This window comes from Columba livia, chromosome 1 (assembly GCF_036013475.1).
Source record: "Columba livia isolate bColLiv1 breed racing homer chromosome 1, bColLiv1.pat.W.v2, whole genome shotgun sequence".
Lineage (NCBI taxonomy): Eukaryota > Metazoa > Chordata > Aves > Columbiformes > Columbidae > Columba > Columba livia.
Window position 1 is genome coordinate 38,001,983 of NC_088602.1, and position 23,758 is coordinate 38,025,740.

General features: G+C 36.9%; 1 protein-coding gene across 4 annotated transcripts in view; it reads left to right on the top strand.

Moving 5' to 3' along the window:
• The window catches only part of TDRD3 (tudor domain containing 3), a 99,735-nt gene that overhangs the window by 45,820 nt on the left and 30,157 nt on the right, over nt 1-23,758 (top strand). For all 4 annotated transcript variants that reach the window (XM_065055227.1, XM_065055239.1, XM_065055231.1 and 1 more), the window contains 7 exons: nt 2,306-2,466; nt 4,516-4,657; nt 10,697-10,768; nt 11,307-11,456; nt 12,152-12,295; nt 15,260-15,416; nt 15,767-15,892. In XM_065055227.1, the coding sequence (XP_064911299.1) occupies nt 2,306-2,466; nt 4,516-4,657; nt 10,697-10,768; nt 11,307-11,456; nt 12,152-12,295; nt 15,260-15,416; nt 15,767-15,892 (952 nt within the window). The remainder of the gene's footprint in view (nt 1-2,305; nt 2,467-4,515; nt 4,658-10,696; nt 10,769-11,306; nt 11,457-12,151; nt 12,296-15,259; nt 15,417-15,766; nt 15,893-23,758) is intronic.

The window sequence follows — 23,758 nt, forward strand, 5'->3', positions numbered from 1 at the left end:
TAGGGATCTGAAGAGATTGGTTTATTAGAACATGGAGTACTGTGGTGAGCTCTGGGGCCTACAACATAAGAGGGACATGGACCTGTTGGGGCAGGTCCAGATGAGGGCCATGGTGATGGTCAGAGGGCTGGAGCAGTTAGTCCCTTCCAGTCAGTGCGTGTAGATAATGTTTCAGGGTTGTGGGTTTTTTTGTTTTGGTTTTGTTTTATTTGTTTGTTTGTTTGTTTTTTTGAACATGATGTAATATAAGTATTTAAATAACTTTCTTCATATTGGAGAAGCCTATGGTCTAGCTACACATGAACAAATGATAGGAATGTTGTTTCAATTAATTTAAACTATGTGCCTTTTTCTGCTCTTTCAGTTTTCAGATTCTGAGTTATCCAGTAGTTTTCCCATACGTTAATGTAATACCTACACTGTGAATATTATAATGAAATTATATAGTATAAGATATTATTATTATATTTTTCACCTTGAAAAAGTAGGCAGAGCATTAATTATGGGGTTAATGGCGGATAAAGCTAATCTTCATTCCTCAGCTCATTTAACCTATGTTCTGTACTCTTATTTTAATCCTTTAGATCAGGAGTGTCCTACTTACTTTCACCGGGGGTCACATCGGCCTCGCGGTTGCCTTCAAAGGGCCGAATGTAATTTTAGGACTGTATAAATGTAGCAGTCCTAAAATTACATTCGGCCCTTTGAAGGCAACCGCGAGGCCGATGTGACCCCCAGTGAAAATGAGTCGGACACCCCTGCTATGGACTCTAAGCAAGCACTGAAAGCTGTTTATACTACTACTCTGGCACATAAAATGCAATTTCTTTGTTTTTCTACTTGTTTCTCTTCTTTTAGTTTTTTGTTTGTTCTTTTTTAAATTAAAGTCATCTGAATTGCTTTTCATAGCATTCCAGCCTTAATATGTGTGCAGTTGTTTGCCCAGTTTGTAAATAACTCCTGGAGAGAACAAGCTACAGCTGTACTGTGTGGAACTTCAGGATGAAGGCATTACCTAAATAATAATGTGGGAATGTATACAACAAAACAGTTACAAGATCACAGAGTGGCTGAGGATGGAAGGGACGATCGTCTGGTCCAACATCCCTGCTTAAACAGGATCACCCAGGGCTGGGTGCCCAGGACCTTGTCCAGATGGCTTTCCAGTGTCTTCTGAGATGGAGACTCTGCAGCCTCCCTAGGCAGCCTGTTCTAGTGCTCGATTTCAAATAAAAATAATTCTTTAGCTTCTGAGAAATCCTTCATCCCAAGTGCTGCATTTTCCTTGGTTTGATTTGAAGCCATAAATGATGCAGATGCCTTCAAATTTTAAATTTATTTGAAGGTGTCAAGAATAGGAAAATTACATAGAAAATTTCATTTGTTATTTACTATTGCCTTAAGGTCACAAAACCATTTAAGATGTGAACTCTGTAGAGTGCTAATTTTATTCCTGTTAGTGACAGTTTTCTTCCTCTTCTTAGTATGATTTCATGCTTTAATAGTATTCCAAAGTATTTTCCTTTCTTTTTTGTTCTCATCCCAAATAAAGTTCATGTTTCCTCATCTTCTAATTTATTTAGTTTCACTGCTTCTATTCTTCTCTTTATTTATCTCACTCTTCTTTTTGTATATCTGTCTCCTGGTTAGTTTCTCTGATTTTATGTTCTTCTGGGCTAACTAGGTCTGTTTCTCAAAGGGAAGAAGTTGATGAAGTTGTCACTTTTTCATCTTGCCTGCTGTCTTAGATGGTGGAGGTCAGCTGAGCAGCTGATTTTATTTCTCAGAGGGTTCAGAATGACTGTGTACTCTGCTATGACCTAAATGTGATGAAGTGTGTTTGTGGGGCAGGTTTTGTTTGTTTTTTTTGTGTTTGTACCTGTTTGAAGACGCTGTGTTACTAGTTAGTTTTTATAAAGCAATTTTACTTTAATTGTAGTCATTGTAATAATTGTAAATGAGACCCCGCAGTACAGCAGGTGAAATCTTATCTGCACTCCATAGTATGTTTGAAGTGGTGACAGTAGTTGTGGTTTTGCTTGTTTGCTCCCCTCACCTCTTTTCTTTCAGTTCTTTTCCATAATCATTATTGCAGAGACGTATGAAGCATCACAACTGTTTCCCTGAAAAAGCCATTTTTATCATGCTTTCGAATGTACAGTACATGAACGACAGAAATTGAACATGACTGCCTGATCAAATTGAACTTTCCTTTGCCTGGGACCATCTGTTAGCATGTCTAGATAGTACAGTGTGTTTGCTTCGTGGTGTTAACAGTTTTGTCTTTTCTGTTTTGCATATGTAGCTGGAAGGGCCATGTGTTCTGCAAATACAGAAAATACGCAATGTTGCTGCACCAAAGGATAATGAAGAATCTCAGGCTGCTCCCAGAATGTTACGTTTACAGATGACCGATGGACACACAAGCTGCACAGCTATAGAATACAGCAGCATGTCAAAAATAAGGTGAACAACTTTCTTTTCAAAGTTTTGCTCTGATACTTAAATATCCTTAAAATAATGGAAGTATCCTTAGTAATATGTGGAAAAATTGCATGACAGAACAGGTTTATTCCTTCTCAAATTTTATATATAAAGGAGAACCTTAAATTCAGCATGCAAAGGTGTATATGAATGTGATTAACAGTACTGTTTATGCTGAAGTACACAATGGAAGAAGGTGGATTTTTGCAGTCATCTGCTGAGTTGGAGTTTACATCACAGACAGTGTTTTGGGTGCGTGCAAACTTGAGCCAAATTCCCCATTTTTTGGTAGCAGCAGATCTTTTGTCTGACGCTGGAATATCACAGGCCTGACACACCTAACTTAATGCAACTAGTGCTGCTTCACCATGGGCAAGACTTTAACTTGAACTGAATTAACAAGTATTTCTTCAGTTAAAAACAAAGGGTAAGAGAGCTAATTACTGTTGAATGTGGGGATTTTTTGTGTGTTTGGTTATGAAGGTGCTGAAAATTATTTCTAGTGTTTAGTCTCTGGAGTCATGGTGTGCTTTGCTCTTTACCCTGGTTCGGTTTACTTTGATTTTAAAAAAATCTCCTATCTGCTAGCTGCAACAGTTAGATATAGATATATACCACATTTTTAAATGTCATCTTGTACTGTTAAACTGCTCCTTAGCAGGAGCCAGCTTGCAGTTTAGAGTGATGCTGTCTTAAAAGGTTGAACACTCAATCATATTTTAATTTTAGCTTAAACCAGCAGAACTTAGAATGTCATATTCCAACATGAGTTTAAAGAGAGGAGAAAAGGAAGGGAAAAAGGCTCCTGTGTAAGTAGATTCTAAATCACAGAATACCTTAATTGGAACACTCAGTGGAAGACTTAATTTGAAAGCTTTTAGATAAAAGCTCAAAAATGTCAGAGAACTCATCACTCTGTACTAATGATGTGAGCTCTTGATTTCAAGTAACACAGTATGAAAAATTAATTTGTGTTGTATATGGTTGTTTCAGGTTTGAGGTTAGATTGTTAACCTGGAATAATATGCTGTTTCAGTACATAGTGTTTCTTTGAAATAAATAAAAATCAGAGTTTTATTTTAAATTAGAATTTCTTCATTATTAGGGTTTTCATTTACCCCTCTACCCCTTTGCATAATTTTCATTTTTTTTGCTGTATTTCTTTCTTGCTTGTTTTTTATGATCTCATTTTCTTTACTTTTATCGGAACAATACCTAAAATCCATTCATATTGCTAAGGTTAACGCCACTAGTGCTGAAGTTGGCTGACTCCACTGTAAATGTTCCTTACCTTCCTTACCGTGTGGTATGGCCCTGTGATAGTAACAATAGCTTTAGCATATTTTAAAGAGGTTATTGCTGCTCACTCTGACTGTATCTTGTTTCTCACAAGAAAAACCATAGTTTCCAGATTGTTGTTCTTATAATATCTTTTAATTACGGGTCGAAGATGCGTGATCTTTTATGGATCTGCTGTTATTTTTCATAGGGTAGATACCTTCTTGTGGGAGTTGACCACAAAGACCGTCCTTATGTTTTTAAATGATGCATGTTTTTTACATTTATTCTGGTACAGTCCTGACTGTTTGTAATATATAGAAAGCTTTTTATCTAACAGCTCTTCGTTTTTTCCCAAGTTAAATGTCTAAAATAAATGAGATGATTAACCATCTGGAGTTCCTCTATTTATTAACTATAAATACATCCTAGGATGAGGAACTTAGACAGCTGACTTGGAGCTCTGTTAGTCTAAACAAATCACATCCGTAGTTTCATATTGTTAAATTGGATTTTAACCAAACAGACAATTTGCAAACATTCATCTCTGTTAGAATCTAATTTGCAATATGGCATTTTTGTGTAATGAGTCGGAAGTGTTCCAAAAAAGCTATTGAAAAGTGCTGTGCATAGTGAAGGAATTATTGCAAAGATTTTTTTATGTGACAATAGTGTAAGTATAACAAGAGTAGAATTTTATGTTCTTGGTGACAGAATATTAATAAATGTATTTGGCTTTGTTTCTAATTGTAGCCTGAACACTCCACCTGGAACGAAAATTAAACTTTCAGGAATTGTTGAAGTGAGAAATGGATTCTTGCTGTTGGATGACGGTAACACAACAGTTCTTGGAGGTGAAGTGGAGCATCTTATAGAAAAGTGGGAATTACAAAGGGTGAGGTAACACCACTGGAAATACTTGTCTTACAGGATGCATGTTACATTTAATGACATCAGGCTTAATGTGTTGACTGTAAGTCTTCATATGATAAGCTTTTAGAACTTGGGGATGCAGCCAAATACATGTAAATAGGTCTTATGTATAATGTTGCAAAAGAAAAATTGTATTTAGAATCATAAAAATATTTCTGTTGGAAGCAATCCCCAGGATCATCAAGCCCAACCATAATAACCATACCGTAACCTAGCTCTAGCACTAAACCGTGTCCCTAAAACCTTGTCTAAACACCTTTTAAACACCTCCAGGGATGGTGACACAACCACTTCCCTGGGCAGCCTGTTCCAATGCCTGACAACCCTTTCCGTGAAGAATTGTTTCTTAATATTTGATCTAAACCTCCCCTGGCACAAGTTGAGGCCGTTTTCTCTTGTCCTGTCACTTGCTACTTGGGAGAAGAGACCAGTACCCTCCATGCTACAACCTCCTTTCAGGTAGTTGTAGAGAGCACTAAGGTCTTCCCTCAGCCTCCTTTTCTCCAGTCTGAACAGCCCCAGTTCCCTCAGCTGCTCCTCATCAAACTTGTGCTCCAGGCCCCTCACCAGCTTTGTCACCCTCCACTGCACTCTCTCTAGTACCTCAATGTCCTTCTTATGCTGAGAGGCCCAAAACTGAACACAGTTCAGTATTCAAGGTGCAACCTCACCAGTGCTGAGGACAGTGGCACACAATATAAGTGATCTTAGCATGGGTCAAACACATGAAATTTACTTCAGTGCAACCTTGGGTAGTTGCTTTCCTAAACAGTGTGTTTGGTACCAAAATATTATAGAATGATGCCTCTTAAAACTATCATCTGCAGACTATATTTTTGAGACAAAAGTAAAAAATAGTAATTGTATGGAAAACGTTGAAGTTGGTAATCGTAAATATGAATTCTGTATTGCAGATTTCATCAGTGCTTTAGTTAAATTTGTGATTCGAAAGATGAATTGGAGGGTTTAAAATCTTTCAACAAGCCATAAGTGCTTGTAAACCCATTTACTCCATTTTAGTCGCGTTCTTGTCCCAAGCGACCAAAAGTTGGAAGACTTTTTCATACATTTCCTCACAAATAAGTGGAAGGTCCTAGGGCAGGAAGTTGTGACCCTGCTACAAACATTCCCAAATACTTACCACATCAGCTGTCACTACTACTGCACACATACGTCTCTACATCTTTACATCCACGTCTCTGAAACAGAGTAGCTGCTTATGAACACCATCCTTATGAAACGTCATTTCTGTTTAAAGTACTTGTTTTATTGTTGCTGATGTGAAGTTTGGCACAGCCATTATTGTTATGAGTAGCCTTCTTCAGTGTTATTTGCATTTTTATGAATTTGAGAAACTGAGCCAAAATTTATTTGAAATGTGGTTTATGCAGTGTCCACTCTAGCTTCTGTTTGGCATCATTTGTATGCTTTTATAGTTGAAAATAGGTTTTTAAAAACATTTCTAGTTTTAAAGGGAGCTGCCTGTTTTATTGGAGAGAAGGCTCTGAGGCCAACAGCAGAATCATCCCATTCTGTTTGGTTTATTTGTATTTAGTATGAAGTCTTGTGAGTTTTCTCTGCAGTTAAAAAATACTTAAATTTTAAGATTGTTCGAGGTGGAAAAGAGACAAGTAGAAGTAACACGTTGTTAAGAGTGCTGTCTAATTGGTAAGAGAAGGGTCAATAGAATTAATTAGCTTTATTGGTGATAATTTAGACAGTCTGTTTTCATGTTTCTTCTGTCTGGGCTTCAACAAATAAATGTTGCTTTATGAAAATTTGTTTTTGAGGTCACTGTCAAGAAATATCTTGGAATGTGTTCTCTTTACAAGGAAGCAAACCATTTAATAACCATGATCATGCTGCTGACTACAAGTTTTAGCACTTCTTTTTAGTCACTTCTGTTGGCTTTATGCGATATGTTTAAAAGAGAGGTAACTAAGTTTTCGCTGATTTACTCTGGTAAGATAAAATATAAGAAGTTAACTATTGCCATTTGCTGTCCCCTCAATTCTCTGGTTCTATCTTGCTATTTGCTACGGTATCATTTTCTTTTTCTCATTGACCAGCTCACAGCGCACAGTCAGGTTCCCAGCATAAATGTGGCCATGTCAGAAAAGCTGTGGGTGACAACAAATCAGTTTGGACAGGTGAACCAAGACCACGGGAAATCGTAGTTCCAGTTCTATATCTGGACTGACAGCTAGACATAGAGCGCTCAAGCAAGTCTATAGAAGCCAGATGCTACTTTCATAGCAGTGTCCTCCTGGACTCAGTGTTTCTGTCCTGTTCAGAAAGCTTTACAGAAGAGAACAGTTGACAGCTAACCAAGATTGTCAGCTCTCAAAGAAACTTAAGTGAGGACATTGCCATTCCTTGTCTAATCTTGCCAGTGAAGCTTAAATACAATGCTGAACTGTGTTTGCGTAAAAAGACAGAAAACTTGTTATTTGTGCGACTATGTCAAATTACTTGTTTTGAAGGCTTTTTATTTCTTTCCAATACAGTATCCGAGAAGTGTTAATTTGCCTTCTTGTGTAGATGAAAAACTAAGGATTTTTTTTTATAGTTATTAAAACAGCTAGTGGTATTAAGTCAAATAATATTACAAAATTTTAATTCTGAAGTTATTGTTCCTGTCTTAAATTATTGCCCTTGCACGTATCTCTCAGCTTCTAGTTGCATAGTTGTGTTATTATTTTGTTCCATTCAGAATTATGTTTGACATTGCTTTTGGGAGGAACTGAGTTTTAGTAATGGAAAATTCACACTCCTAGTGTAGTGTATGTGGAATTAATGCAGCATTTTCACACTACAAATGTAGTTCATGTGGAATAAATATATTCTTTGTACCATTCAATTTTATTATAAGGTAATTCTTGCATAGACATTTCTGGTTTTTTAATTGTTACTGTTTAAGTGATGGTAAACAAATAAGGAAGGAGTAAATGGGATTGTAACTGTGTGGTCGTTTGAAAATATATGTTAGTGTGTCATGGACTTCTTTAGGTGAGAATACTGTTACAAATAATTATTGCTTCATAGTGTTCCCAGTGTCCTGGTGATGACTGGTATTTCAATCAGTGAGGATCAGTATCTGCAAGATAATTGCCGGTACCCTTTTTATGAAGGAAGAGTACTTTTTGTTGCTGTTAATCAAAACATCAGACCGTCTGTAAGTGAAGGCTGAAGGAAATTTTGCTGAGATGATTGGTGAGACTGTTTGGTAGGCCCTTATATCTTTAAAATGCAGAATCTATCAAATTATAGATCTAAAAGTAAAGTTCTCAAGTATACTTAATGATTCTTTTTTGATGAAGGTGAGGCTAAGCATTGAGGTTACCTGATGGGGGAATTGAAGTAGTTTTATGTATACTTCCAAATTCACATTAGAAATAAATGTGAGGGGATAAGAGTACATGATATCTAGGAGTTCAGTGTCGTATTGTAAACCTTTGTTTCTTAAGTGATTCCCTAAGGAAATATTTTTTTAATGTCACATTCCAAATACAGCATAAAGGGTGAAAGTTGCATACTGAATCTATTAACAAAAGAGCTTATTGTAAATGATAGTTACTGCTCTGCTACAAGCAAATTTAATCGTAAGTTAGAAATATTGTTCTTGTTGCCACTTTGCTTTTTATTCAGTGCAAAGTGGAATTTAATTTCCAAAGCACTTGTTCTCACTTCTCAGCAGACAGTGCTACTTGAAAAGAAAGTATCAAGGCTATTATTTACCATTAGGCAGGGTTCTTTCCTTCTGGATAATGATTTTATGCAATAAATTGTTATGATTCAGAACTCATATGGCTAAATGTTAGTAAATATGCAATCAGTTTTTAAGTGCTTCTTTAGCATTTGCTAAATTACATGTTTGAGAAAGTTTGCAACAGTCTTTTGCTTGTATGTGTTTCCTTGAGTCGGTTTTGGGAAAGAAAACACCCCAAACCCAAGTCAGACATTAAACTTAAGCGTGTTCTTTCTGAGTATAGAACATGAGGAATTAAGTTTGACCAAATGTTAGAGTTCTTAGGCCATCATATCAATATTTTTATTATAGTTTGGGTGCTGGAGTTAATTTCAGAATTGCCTACATTTCTCTGCATCCAAAGAAACAACAAAAGTGGAGGATTTGTATCCAAAGCACCCGCCCTGGGGAGGCGAAGTGGCTTGGCCGTGAGATGCTCTTTGTTCTCTGCTGCTTCAGTTAACAGACACAGGAAGGTGTGAGGGTACTACAGGGATCAGCCTCTTGGTTTTAAGGCATCACTTGAAGTGAACTAATTGAAACTAAACCAGAAAAAATTTGATTTCTGTGCTTCTAAGTGCTGCCTTAGAATTGCACATGTAAATTATGTATGTAATTATGAGTGACTGTCCCAGTAGCACAAAAAGGGACAATAAGAAATGAACTTGATAAAATAGATGAATTATAGAAAATACAGTTTTGAAGCATTTTAACAGCATTAAGGACCTATTCTTCCTTTTTTCATGTCTGAAGCCGTATATTTCTTTGTAATGTGAAATACTTAACACATAACCAAATGGTGATTCCAAAGAATCGCATTCTCTTGCAGATTGTTGCTGTTGTCACAATTTGTAAAGAAAGAGGTGTATAAACTGTGAGCAGATACTTCAATGCAATGTTTTACAAATCCATCTTTTTACTGTTCTTGGCCACTAGTAACTTGTATTAGAGTGTGCTTTGTTTTCAAGCCTAGGTCACTGATTGCTTGATTGTGGCTAAGCGTTTAGAGCACTTCTATAGATGTTACATATCAGTAGTTGTTACGCTTTTTATGGTCTTTGTGATCCAAAGATCTCCTGATCAATTTAGCATATGTACTGTACTTTTCATGAGACCACAGAGGAAATTTCTTAGAGGCACAGTGTTTTGTTTCCAAAAGTGGCAAAAGGAGATGGTTTTTAGGGAGATCATGCAGCCTGAGCTCTTATACAGCCTTGACGTCCAGAATTGCTGTATTACGTTTTATCAGGGGATACAGTCTGGACTAATCCTTTCAGTATTTGCTTATGCATGGATTTATGAATTTCACAAAATAGTTGAGGTTGGAGTGGACGTCTGGACGTCATCTGGTCCAACCCTCCCCCTCTGCTTAAGCAGAATCACAGAATCGACTGGGTTGGAAAAGACCTCAGAGATCATCGAGTCCAACCCTTGGTCCAACTCTAGTCCATTTACTAGATCATGGCACTAAGTGCCATGTCCAATCTCAGTTTAAAAACCTCTAGGGACGACGAGTCCACTACCTCCCTGGGCAGGGCCACCTAGAGCCACTTACTCAGGACCATGTCCAAGCAGCTTTGGAATATCTCCAAGGATGGAGACTCCATAACCTCCCTGAGCAACATGTGCCAGTGCTAAATCACCCTCATGGTAAAAAGAATGTTTTCTGATGTTCAGAGGGAACCTCCTGTGTTCCCATTTGTGCCTGTTGTCTCTTGTCCTGTCACTGGCCACCACTGAAAAGAGCCTGGCTCCATCTTTTTTACAGCCTTTCTTCAGGTATTTGTGTGGATTGATAACATGCCCCCTGACCCTTGCCTTCTCTAAGCTGAATTGGTCCAATCCCTTTTTACATGTGCTGAAGCTGTTTGCCTTTACAGCCTCTAGCGGCTGCCAGTTCACTAGGCACTATGGGAAGAAACATCTGCTGCCTATTTGTGTGCTGCTTTGTTCTACTAGTGTCGATTTTGCTATGCAACTGATTTTTCTGCATTTGATGTATGTTTTGCCTTCATGATTTTGCAAATTTTCGTAATTTTCTGTGTCTCCCTGCCCCTCACCCAATCTTCACCTTAAGTTAAGTACTTTGGGATTTTAAGTATATAATTAAGTATGTTATATTAAGTATATGATTTCTGTTTTTTAGGTTAAAACGTTGACCTTGCAAGTTTCATGTATTTTCTGCAATAGAGACATGTATCATATAATCTCTTTTCTCTCTGCAGTTTATTAATCAACACTTTTCTTTTACAGAGTTTAGCAAAGCACAATAGGAGTAATATTGGAACGGAAGGTGGGCCTCCCCCTTTTGTACCTTTTGGGCAGGTATAGTGCTCTTCTCTTTGTCATTTCATAAAAAAAAAAGTATCATGATTATCTACTGGAACTTGTTCCCGTTAGGTAAAGGCCATCAAAGTACTTTAGATCATGATGAGTTGGATCTGTAAAATGTGCCTGTTTTTAAAAAAATGCATTGATCCTGTCACTTTGTTGTGCCAATTTATATTAAACATTTTTCCTTTCAATTTCAAACTTAACATTTTATTTGGTATGTGGAGCCTTTGATTCTTCTGGATAGATCTTGTAAGTGCTAATGTGGTTCCTTCTTGAATGCAAGAGGTATTTACAAGAATTATATTACCTACACCATGAACTAAGCTTAAAATGTAGAAGTCCTTATTTTTGGCCTTTTTAGAGGACCCAAGGAGTGTGCTTTCAGCAAACACATCTACATGTCTTAGGTGTAGATTTTTACAATCGTATTATTTATCTAAAGTTGTTCTACTTTAATGGAATAAGACTGAATCTTTTTCAGATGAGAATAGGTAGAAAAGTGAATTAAAGTTTTCCTTTGGCTTTTCAGAAATGTGCGTCTCACGTGCAAGTGGACAGCAGAGAGCTTGATCGCAGAAAGACTTTGCAGATGACAAATACTGTAAAAACTGTTGTGGAGAATGATGAGTTTGAGAAGCAGAGAACAGCTGCTATTGCCGAAGTAACAAAGAGCAAGGAGGTTAGAATGCACGTGTTGCAACATTTTACTTACTGTGATTATCTTGTATATATTTCTCTCTTAAATGACAAATGCTTTCTGATGTTTGTCTGCTTATAATTCTAGTCATGTATCTATAAAAAGATGAATCAAACATAGAGTCCTTTTGGATTGATGAGTATGTTCTCATTTTAATAAAGGCAATAAACGTATCATAATATTTTATTGTAGATGTGATTTTGATTTGATACTGCTATGAAAAAATGTGGCTTTTACAGTTTAGCTAATGAGATTTAAGTAATAAATGCCTGTCATCAGTTTTCATCAGCTTTTTTCAATTCTGAAAAACCCATGTTTCCCTGCATTCAGTCTGGAGGAATAGCTAGGATGTTTAGTTCCATCATGTCAGGTTTTTATGTCCTCCCTTGGTTTTCCTTTAAGTTTATTTTTCAAATTTGCTTGGTAAGTCATAAAAACTAGAATCATATACCCTTTTTACAACATCATTAGGGCATAGGGGAAAAATACCTATCTAATAAATTAATCTTTTTTTTCTGTGTGTAAATTAGTGCTTTATTTCTTGATTTATTTCTTCTATTATAATAATAAAAAATACATCTGCATCAAATTTACTGTACTCTTTCTACTAGCTACATATTAAGGCTTACTTTCATAAGTTCTGTTTGCTGAAATGTTATTTTTGTGCTTATCTAAAGACCAAGACATTTGGAGGAGGTGGTGGTAGTAGCAGAAGTAATCTCAATGTGAGTGCTGGAGGGAATCGAAACAGGGAACTGTTCCAGAAAGAGAAGATGATAACAAAACCTGAGGGAAAGAATGAAGGTGTCTACCGAGAACTGGTAAGGTGGAAGACTTAAATGGAACCTTAAACCTGTACTATTAAAAAACCAAAACAAAACAAGCAACTCAAAAGCAATGTAACAAAAATAAACCAGAAGACCCTGACTTAAGAAAAAAAAGAAAGATACCCTTCCACCCAAACAAACACCCCCACAAACAACAGTAGCAACAACAACAACAACAAAAAACCCTCCAACAAAATAAAACAAACCCTGACAACAACAACAAAATAGAAAACAAAACATCACCAGAAAAGCACCACACAATTTTAATTGGGTAATTGTTTAAAGTATTGTGCTTTCTGTTTTTCCTGTGGTCTGTGAGAAATGTGCATTACATTGCACTGTAAAATGGCAGTACTTCCAATTTATCAAAACTTTGTATTATCACAGAGAATCACAGAATGTTAGGGATTGGAAGGAACCTCGAAAGATCATCTAGTCCAATCCCCCTGCTGGAGCAGGAACACCTAGATGAGGTTGCACAGGAAGGCGTCCAGGCAGGTTTTGAATGCCGCCAGAGTAGGAGACTCTACAACTCCTCTGGGCAGCCTGTTCCAGTGTTGTGTCACCCTCACTGAGAAGAAGATTCTTCTCAAATTTAAATGGAACCTCTTGTGTTCCAGTTTGCACCCATTACCCCTTGTCCTATCATTGGTTGTCACTGAGAAGAGCCTGGCTCTATCCTCATGATACTCACCCTTTATATATTTGTAAACATTAATGAGGTCACCCCTCAGTCTCCTCTTCTCCAAGCTAAAGAGACCCAGCTCCCTCAGCCTTTCCTCATAAGGGAGATGCTCCAGTCCCTTGATCATCTTTGTTGCCCTGCGCTTATGTCATTTAGCATATGTAGGTGCTGTTCAGAAGAAGCAAATATGAACCCACTAAGCCTATATAGAAAGCCTTCTTCAGTTAGAAGGAATGGATAACGAAGGAGGAAGGGTTAAATGTTATTTGTCATACAACTCTCATACAGTTGTAATTTAAATCATTCTAGCAATAAAAGTTCTTCTAAATAGTGGGAGAGAGAGGGAGTTCTGTATCGTAGAGGTTAGATTCCTTTGGGTCTGGATGGTTTGTTTTTTTTTTCTTGGGGGGAGGGATGTCACAATATGGCTATTCTGGAACCTGTAGGTAAAATGTTATGGTCATGAGACTCCAGAATATATTTGGTTACAGCTACTGCAGTAGGTGGGTAACTGGCATTGTTTTAGTTGCATATGGGATGGGGTAGGACAGATGGCCCAGTCCCATTTCATGTTTAGTGCATGTAGGTCTGTATGCACTGGAAGAGACAGTTCTCACTTGGCTGTGTTGAAGCGCTGTGCAGATGTAAGGTTATTTTCTGTACTTAATGTTCTGTGATTCCTGCTTTCCCTTTTTGTTTTCATGCTCTATACAGTTTAGAATAAGAAAGCATGTATTTCTGTGCAAGTAAATTGTTTGTATTTCTTTCCTTTCTTCTACAGAACCTTTACTGATTATATTTTCTCCATTTTTTAAGAAGTGTATAACTGGGTTTTGTATTGTCTGTAAAAGTTGTGGAAGGGTGTCTTTATTTATAAATAGCAACAATGGCTTGTTTTTATGCAAGTATTATTCTGAGAGATTTGTTTTAGTTTTCATCTTAGAGAAAGTATATTACAGTCTGTCATACTGTTCCAGTGTACAGCAAACAAAGAGGTAGACTAGAGCAATTTGTGCTTGAAACCACATAATATTAGAACTGAAAACTTATTAATTAAAATACTGGAGGCCAGTATCTAGTGGAGTGCCTCGGGGGTCAGTACTGGGGCCAATATTATTCAGTATATTCATTAACGATTTAGACGAGGGAATAGAGTGTACTATCAGCAAGTTTGCTGATGACACTAAGCTGGGAGGAGTGGCTGACACGCCAGAAGGCTGTGCTGCCATCCAGCAGGATCTGGACAGGCTGGAGAGTTGGGCGGGGAATAACCTAATGAAATTTAACAAGGGAAAGTGTAGAGTCCTGCATCTGGGCAGGAACAACCCCAGGTTCCAGTATAGGTTGGGAAATTACATATTAGAGAGCAGTGTAGGGGAAAGGGACCTGGGGGTCCTGGTGGACAACAGGATGACCATGAGCCAGCACTGTGCCCTTGTGGCCAAGAAGGCCAATGGCATCCTGGGGTGTATTAGAAGGGGGGTGGCTAGTAGATTGAGAGAGGTCCTCCTTCCCCTCTACTCCACCCTGGTGAGACCACATCTGGAATATTGTGTCCAGTTCTGGGCCCCTCAGTTCAAGAAGGACAAGGAACTGCTGGAGAGGGTCCAGCGTAGGGCAACGAAGATGATTAAGGGAGTGGAGCACCGCCCTTATGAGGAAAGGCTGAGGGAGCTGGGTCTCTTTAGTTTGGAGAAGAGGAGACTAAGGGGGGACCTCATTAATGTTTATAAATATATAAAGGGTGAGTGCCATGAGGATGGAGCCAGGCTCTTCTCGGTGGCAAACAATGATAGGACAAGGGGTAATGGGATCAAGCTGGAACACAAGAGGTTCTGCTTAAATTTGAGAAAAAACTTCCTCTCAGTGGGGGTGACAGAGCACTGGAACAGGCTGCCCAGGGAGGTTGTGGAGTCTCCTTCTCTGGAGACATTCAAAACCCGCCTGGACATGTTCCTGTGCGACCTCACCTAGGTGTTCCTGCTCCATCAGGGGGATTGGACTAGATGATCTTTTGAGGTCCCTTCCAATCCCAAACATACTGTGATACTGTGAAAAATCATAATAATAATATTAAAAAAAAACCTGTACTAGCTAATTGTTTGTACCTAAGAAAGATAATATCTGAAGATTTTATATAAAACTGATATCATCAATGAAATATGAAATGGTGTTTCAATTAAAAATTAATGGGAAATTAAAGTCAAATCTGGTGTTTTTATGGAATCTCTCTTGCATTTTATTATTAGGTCTGGGTATATCTTTCATTTCAGGTTGATGAAAAGGCTCTAAAACACATAACAGAGATGGGTTTCAGCAAAGAAGCAGCAAGACAGGCACTTATGGATAACAATAACAGTCTAGAGGCGGCATTAAATTTTCTTCTGAACAGCAGTAAACAGAAAACCATTCAGGGACCACCACCTAGAGGTAAAACTTGCAAAGAAATTCTTTGAACTGGCATTTATGAGTGAAGGAATTTGTGTGTGATGGATTGCTAACGTAGTTATAGAAGGGCATATCTGCATGTTTTTTCTCCCGCAAGTTAGAATGCATTGCAAACTTGAAAGCAAATACTTAGAAAAGGCCTCTGTGTGTTGTGTTCTTGTCAAAATTTTTGAACTTGAAGTAACAGATTTGAGTATCCTTAAATGAAAAATATCTCTTTTATCCGTGGTAAAATGTTTTAAAGATAGAAAATACAAACAGTTTATAAGTGAAATTTAAAAGTGCATACACTCTTTTTTATTCCTCACCCACAACTGACTTGATGTTTACAGGTAAAGGGAAGGGCCGAGGCCGAGTACGGCCTGAAGATGAAGAAGAGCTCGGAAACTCCAGACCATCTGCGCCAAGCACACTGTTTGATTTTCTGGAATCCAAAATGGGTACTCTAACAGTAGAGGGTAAGTTATTGAATTTAATGTTTCTGGAACCAAGATTGGACAGTGTTGGTGGAATTGTTTTTCCTAACTTGTCATCTAAAGGTGGTTCCTAGAACTTCTTCCACAGTCAGCTGTAAAAACAAGGAGTGCTAGAGAGCTCTTCCTCTCCTTTGAAAAAACATCAAACAAATCACACCGTGGTGCTTTGTACTTCTGTCTTGATTGTAGAATAGCTTAGGGTGTTTGTTTCAGGCTTAGATGTCTAAAAGTCAGTAATTCTGAAATAAGGTGACATAAATCCCAGTTTGTTAGTTTAATTTGATAAATGATCTCCCGACTTCAATGAACTTATATATTGTTCAGAAGTAAAGAAAGACAAAGGCCTCACAGTCCTCATTCGTCAGTTTATAAACAGCACGTTTTTGTGTGCTGCCCAATTAAGAGTTTAGTAATTGTGGTGACCTTAATTATTTTTGTATTCACTCTCTCTGGAGGGGAAAATAATATATTTGGGGGTGCTGTAAAATATTGAACAACTATTTTCTCCAGGTTTTCCTGTTTAATAACTGCAAGGACTGAGGGAGAAGTTAAGATTTTTAGAAAGAGGGAAGTCAGTCCCTCAGAATAAATGTGAAAAATGTGGGATTTTTCTTCAAGTTATCTCCTAGTTAATTTCTTAAGAAGCTATACAAGAATGTAGTCTGTGTGTAGTCTCTTTAGGTCTAAATCACTCAGTAATTTAACAGACAGATGCATTAAAAGAAACTCCATACATCCTAAGGTCTTTAGAGGCTGCTGTAATTTTAAAGTAAAACCCACTGTAAGCTGAGTAATAAATGGAGATATTTTTTTCTTTTGGCTATGGCCTTGGGGGTGTTCCAGTGACCAACATGAAATGAAAATATTTGCTTCCATTATTGTAACGTTAAGGTTTTGTGATGGACTTGCCATGTTTTTATCCCTGTAAAAAGACACTTTTCATAAAGGGTGAAATAAGGTCATATTGGTTTATGTGAACTGTTTGATATTTTGGAATTTTCTAAGGAGTGGCTACATTTGCGTGTAGTTATTTTTATAACTTCAGTTCCAAAATAGTCTTTGACTCTTAATAGTGGACTCTTGCTTTGTGGAAAAAGAAAGGAGTATGGAAAAGTGGAAAATAAGCTTGTAGTAAATGGAAGTGAACAGGTTACCCTGCTGGGAAAGGTACAAACAGCTGTAATGTCAATAGGTACCTGCGTCTGAAATCAAGTAGAACATCCCTATAAGTCTGGTTAGTTGAGTGAGACATCTTTTTTTGGATGTATTATTTTTGTTTGTAGCTAATTTGTATTAAAAATGTGTAAATATTTTCCTCTTTTTTGCTATAGCAGTGAATTTAAGGTTAGTTGGGTTTGAGAGTCATTATTGAATTAGCAATGAAAACAGGAAGCCATATAGACTCTCTCCGTGCATCAAAACCTCAGTTTTCTGTGAGAATTACTAGGATTGTCTCCTTTCCATTAAATGCGTGGTGTTTTTTTCAAGACTTATTTTTGTTAGATCTTATGGAGCTTTGTAGCTGTACGTTTACAGTTGCTACTTGCATAAGCAGTATAGCATTTTGCATTAATATGTTTGTACATTTTTTGCAGCCTGTAGCAACTAAGGGTCAACATGATCAGGTGAAAGTAAACACAGCAGTCGAGAAATTCAGTTTTTGGAGCTGTGTAACGGGTGCCTTTATCCAAAAAGAGGAGAGGGCAGCAAAGGAAAAGAACACACATTTTGTCCTAGAATACTTGCCTCTACAGATGGGCTCAGGAGTTAGTGAACCTGCTGGCAACCCCAGGATTCTTTTGCTGCTGCTAGTAGAGTTAGATGCACTGTGAGCCATTTTAGAGTTCACTAAACATTTTTGTGGCGTGCTAAAGTTTAACCATGAACAGAAAGGTATTTGCTTATTAATGTGATAACTTATAGTTCTTTGGATAGCAAATGCTATATTGTTGCTGTACCTAGGCTGAGTTTTGTTGCAACAGTGTCTTTTTTGGCCTGCAACGTAAGTGATTTTTAAATAGCTACATATTGTTTTTTATTTTAGTTGGGTCTAGGTCTTACTGAAACAGTTTGCACAAAGTGAACAAAAAAGTTATAGAAGAGTTTCTTATGTGTGTTGTTCATAGTTTGTTTATGGTGAGTAGCCACAATCTTTATGAAATGCAGCTAGTTGTAGATTGAGTATTTATACCATGAGTCTCCACTGCATTTATAAGAAATTTAAAAGAATATATCTTTCAAATATGTAAGCATTCTGCATTAGCTGATATAATTTTGTAAAGTGTTCAGGTGATTAATCTAATCGCATTTTCAAAAGCACATGTAGGGAATTATGCTTGAGATGGAACTTTGGGCAAATCATTTTGCTTACCAAAAATGAGTTAAATTTTTACAGTGAACAGAAATGAAAACAGTCGTAGTGTTTTTGTTTTACATTATGAACATTGTGGGGGTTTTTGGGTAAGTTTTGTACTTATATTGAGAGATTAGTGAAGACATTTAAAGGAAAAATAATAGAAGTTATCCCTGTGGGACATATTCCTTTCTTATTGTCGGTAATTTTATAGTAAGTATATAGTAAGTAAGTAATAGTAATTTACCAAAAATTGTAAAATTAACAAATTGATTCTTTTAAAATAATATTGCTGAGTAGTAGTGTTTGCTTAGGGTAAATTCTGTGATCCTTTGAGTTTAGTACATGTACATAGCCAACATACTGTCGTGTAATAAAGCATAGTGCTCTGTGAGCAAAATAAATTGTTAATTAGGATGTTATATATATATATTTAGAGACAGAGAGAATTTATAATCTTCAATATTGTGTATTAAAGATAAATACACTTTTTATATATTTTTCCCTTTTAAATAAATGTCACAAGAAGAAAAACATAATTCAATGAAAGCTTTGTAAAGGCTTTGTACTCCCTCAGTTGCCAAAAGATCTGGTGTATTTCCTAATATGACACTCAGGGTTTCTGGTTTTGTGTGTTTTTACACTGTTGGTTGTTTTAGCATTCTCTGGATGATCGATATGCAATGTGATGTGCTATTTCTGAGTCATGCTTTTCTGAAAGAAAAATTGCTAGCATTTTTGAAGAGTTTGGAAAGTGTTCTGATTTTTCTTTTTAAAGAGATTTTTTTAGCATGTCTCTTTTTTTTTTTTTTTTTTTTCCTTCTAAAGAAATAATAATGAGCGTTCTTGTACTTTCTGTTATTCAGAAGTCAGTGGGCTTTACAGCAGTTGCTCAGTTGTTTTCTTAGTTTTTATTTTCCTTACTGAATGTGTGTTGCCCGTAGGACTGTGCCTCTGTTTCTATGACAGGTTTTATTTTTATCTTGCAGAGTCTACTTCAAATGGATTTCTCAAGAAATACATAGGCGTACACTGAACTGCAGGCTTTTTGTCTCTTTAAAGTGTGTTTTTTTTTCTTTGACAAGTCTCAGAGAACCTGTGCAGTCTGACAAATTCAAACACATCTTAAAAATCATTTATTGAAAGTGTTATTTTTCTGGCGTTTTTATGCCTCTGTGGTTGAAAATAATCTCATTTAAATTCGTAATGACTAGTTGTCTTATTTTTCTTGCATCTTTATGCCTCTGTGGCTGAAAGTAATCTCATTTAAATTTGTAATGATTAGTTGTCTTAAGTTCTATGCAAACTGAAGTGATGTGTTAACAGTGTTAGCAGAGTGATGATGTGTCTGCAGTGATTACCACTTGTGAACTCTTTTGTCGTGAAGTCTTCCTCCAAGTGTTTGCAGAACACAGTGTGTGTGTGTGTGTATATGTTACTAGCACCTTTTTAATTTCATTTGGTCTTGTCAGTTGTTACTGGTAGAGACATGTAGTTCTCTTAGCATTGAAAAAGTAGTGATCAGAAATGAAAGACATATCAGGGAAACAGCTAGAAACAACTAAAATATGTAATGTTACATAGCCAAGAATAAGGTCCCTTCATTGATTTTTCTGTGTAGTAACTAAGGAGGGCTCAGGCGGGCAGGTGTTTCTGCATTTATATGTAGTGTAGTACAGCCTCCATTCAATATAGAAGATTGATTGGTCTGCAGTATCTCTGGCCTCTTGCTGTCCCATATAGTCTATAAAATCCCAGTTTGTTTTTCACATATTCAGAGAGATAACCTTTGTATAGGGATAGTGGTTCGGAATAAATAAGGACGCCCCTGCTCTTACACTGATGCACATGAACAGGAGCATGTGATTACCTGGAATGGCCGTATTTATCATTATCACAAGCATTAGGCTTCTGCGCCCTTCAGACACATTGTGATTTCTTCTATATGACTGAGGGTCTATGTAGAAGCAAAATAATAAGGCACGTTTACTGAACTGAGATAAATACTTTTTAGTTCTGTGCTATGCCATATTTTCTTCAAAAACTGCTTATGTGACCTGGGCAGTGGCTGACAGGAAGATGTATTTCTTTTCAAGCACACAGAGGATTTATTTGCTTTTCTCTGTGCATCCCTCCTAGTTTTTCTTATCTAGTGTTTCTAATTGCCCCTGAAGCCTCAGTACTGTTGAGAATTTTTAAATTCAGTTCTGGGTTTGCAGTAACCAGGCTAGGTGGGTCCATCGGTGAACAGGAACTGCAGAACAGTTGTTTAAGTCATCTTTGATTTTGTACCTTTTCATAGTTGGATTTAGACCAAGTAGAAAAATATTTATGGATTGAAATACCTTCGTATTTTGTTTAGGAGATACTTCTATTCCTTTCTAGAGATAAGACAGTACATTAAGCTTTTTGTTGTGGTTTTTTATTTATTTGTTTTTTTTAGAAGTATAAATTAACTAAAAGAAAGTAAAACGTTAGCCTTCGCCCTGTCAGTGGTGTCTTGTGAGGTTTTTTGTGTTATCTCCTTTTTCAGAATTAATGAAAAATGATTTTAAGTACGTACAGCGGTCAAAAGTATTAAATACCTGACTCTGTGGCCTGATAGTTCTTTAATTATAACACGTAGCATATAGTAAATATAATTTAAATGAATTGCAAAGAATTGAAACAAACCTGTAGCTTTATACTGCAGATTTATTTATTTAATTGTAATGGTGAATGGTTGGTGACACCTATGAAAGGTATTCTTGTGTTAAAATTAAGTAGTTTGAGTTCTGGTTGGAGAGAGAAACCTGCTGACTGTGAGAGATAACAAAAATAGTAGTGCTGTCAACTAGCTGCTCTTGCTTGCACTTGGATTATTTCTGCTACTGAACACAAAAGACATTTTTCATTACTCTTTTTTTTCATTATTATTATGAAAAACAATACATCCATCTTTGCCAGCTTAAATAAGTAAGCACAAGGATTATCAGGGAGAGCAAAACTGTGCCAAGAGCTCTGACTATAGAATTAAAAAATAATGGACAAAAATGATGAGAACCGGGCATGTTCCAGATACTTTCTTTCTGTTCAGTTCTTAGGGACTGAGAACAGGCTGGTGCTTCCATCTGCTCAGCATCTAAAGTCAAAGACATATCTGTGTCTTTGAAAGACTCAAGCAAACATCAACTTCTTAATTATTTGTTTATTTATAGTTAAAAGAAGGAGGTGGTAGGAGACATAGCAAAGATTTTGGTTACAGTATTGACCCAGGACGTAGAATGTCAGAACCTTTTGAGTTTCAGATAGTGCAGAATTACCTCTTCAACCCTCCCAAGAGACAGGCAGTACTTGAGGTGGACATTTCATGTTCTTTCTGTTAAAATGAACCTTGTGTGCAACAAACTGGCGGAAGAGCAGGTGTCGAACTCTTCTCTTTAGTGACCAAGGACAGAACCCGAGGGAATGTCAGGAAGGATGTGCCAGGAGAGATTTAGGTTGGACATTAGGAAAAGGTTCTTCACCCAGAGGATGGTGGAGCACTGGAACAGGCTCCCCAGGGAGGTGTCACAGCCCCAAGAGTGTTGGTATTCAAGAAGAGGTTGGACAACACTGTCAGACACATGGTGTGAACTGTGGGGTTGTCATATGCAGGGACAGGGGTTGGCCTCGATGATCCTTGTGGGTTCCTTCCAACTCAGGACATTCTATGATTCTGTGATTAATGCGATCACAGAAAAAGCAAGTGGGAAGTAACATGTCTGTGTAGCCTGTTAATAGGGCCACTTCAGGAGAAGGGAGAAAGTCAAAGGCTGTAGTCTCTGCTTCTTGCTCCAGAAGTCAGGCTTTGACTGAAATAAAAATTTAGTTATGCAGTTTTGTTTTAAAGGTGGTGAATTATTTCTACTCCAAGGGTAATTGTTTCAGGAATTAAAGATCATCATTCTAAAAAACCCACAATTTTTCATCTCTAACCTGAATTTTCTATACTCAGCTTCTAACTGCTGTATAATATTATGCCTTTCTTGCCGTGCAGAGAGCTATAAAAATTTGTTTACTAGTAGCTATTTGTAAGACATAATGGACCTGTATTTCATCCATCAGCTGTTAGCTGTGTGGATTGAGCTTTTCTAGCTTCCAATCAGGGACTTTTGACCGGAGTGCTTTCTCTGTTTTCTCAACAAACTCATTTATGAGTTATCTTCTTCATATGCATCCCATAAATACAGACCGTACTCTTGTGGTGATTTGAATGATGCCGTATAACATCAGTATCACATCGACTCTTGCCTCTGCTCACTCTACATCTTGAGCATCCCACCTAATTTAGCCGCAGTTACCATTCTATTCTCTGTACCAGTGTTGTCTGCAGGACTTAAGTAACAAAACAGGTGCTGGCTCTGGTAGGAGGGTTTGCAAACAATTGCCTTGCGCAGAGGTTTTCTTACTGTCTCATGTGAACTCTTCACCCAAATGTCCCTCAGAAGAAATAGGGCTTCAGTGGAGAGTAACCGTTTATCGCCAGCAGGACACACACCCAAACTCGTAGGGACCCAGCCGCAGAGATAAAGAAACAGGGCATTTCTGTGCTTTCAGATTTTAATATCTGTTTTTCCTCCCACTTTATTGTTTGTGCTTAAGGTAAACCAGAATGTATTATGTGTGGAGTTTTTTTTGTTTTATTTTTATATGGTAACAGTTTGCTTGGACATTTTGAAGGCTGGAACATCTTGTCTAATTTTAGCAGTCTTTTTCTTCTTTTAGTCCATTATCATATATATTCCCAAAATAAGTTAAAGGTTCAAAATAAGTTGATAATGCAATATAATATAATTTTAAAAAAATATTTGTTTAATTTCTTGTTCAGACAATTTTTTAAAATATCTGGGGGTTAGGGAACTTGGGAGGAAAGAAGGAATCTGACCTTTTGGAGTTAAAGGGAATCTGTAACATTTGGAATTTACCATTTAGTAGCCATGTTTTTAACAAACACAATGCACTGAATTGAGATCTGAATTGAGAAATAGTCATGTTTATTATGCAGCTTTACTTCTAAAATTGAATTTCAGTCACTGTAAATTGTGAATATCACGAAAATGAAACTTATTTTTGTTGTTGTATTATGTTAGCATTGGTGACATATTAGGAGACTTGGGTTTTTTTGTTAATAACATCTCTTTAAATAAGAGAGAAGAATAATAGTAGATCTCATGCATTTAGAGAATAATAAAAAAATAGCTATTTTTGTTTCAGTCCTTTAATCCTGTAAATTCGAGTTTGGAGTGAAAGCAATAGCAGAATGTTTGGGGTTTTTTGCCACTTCTTTATTAATATCTTAATTCTCCTCAGCTTGTATTTATTTTGTTTCAACAAAAACATGAGCTCAGGTTCTAGTTCCTCAGTGCTGCTACATTTTAGAAAGAATTATATTGATACTTATGTGACTTGACAAAGCTCTTGAATAATTGGAATTTCACTCCATGACATGAAGTGTGTGCAAATGTATTACTAAT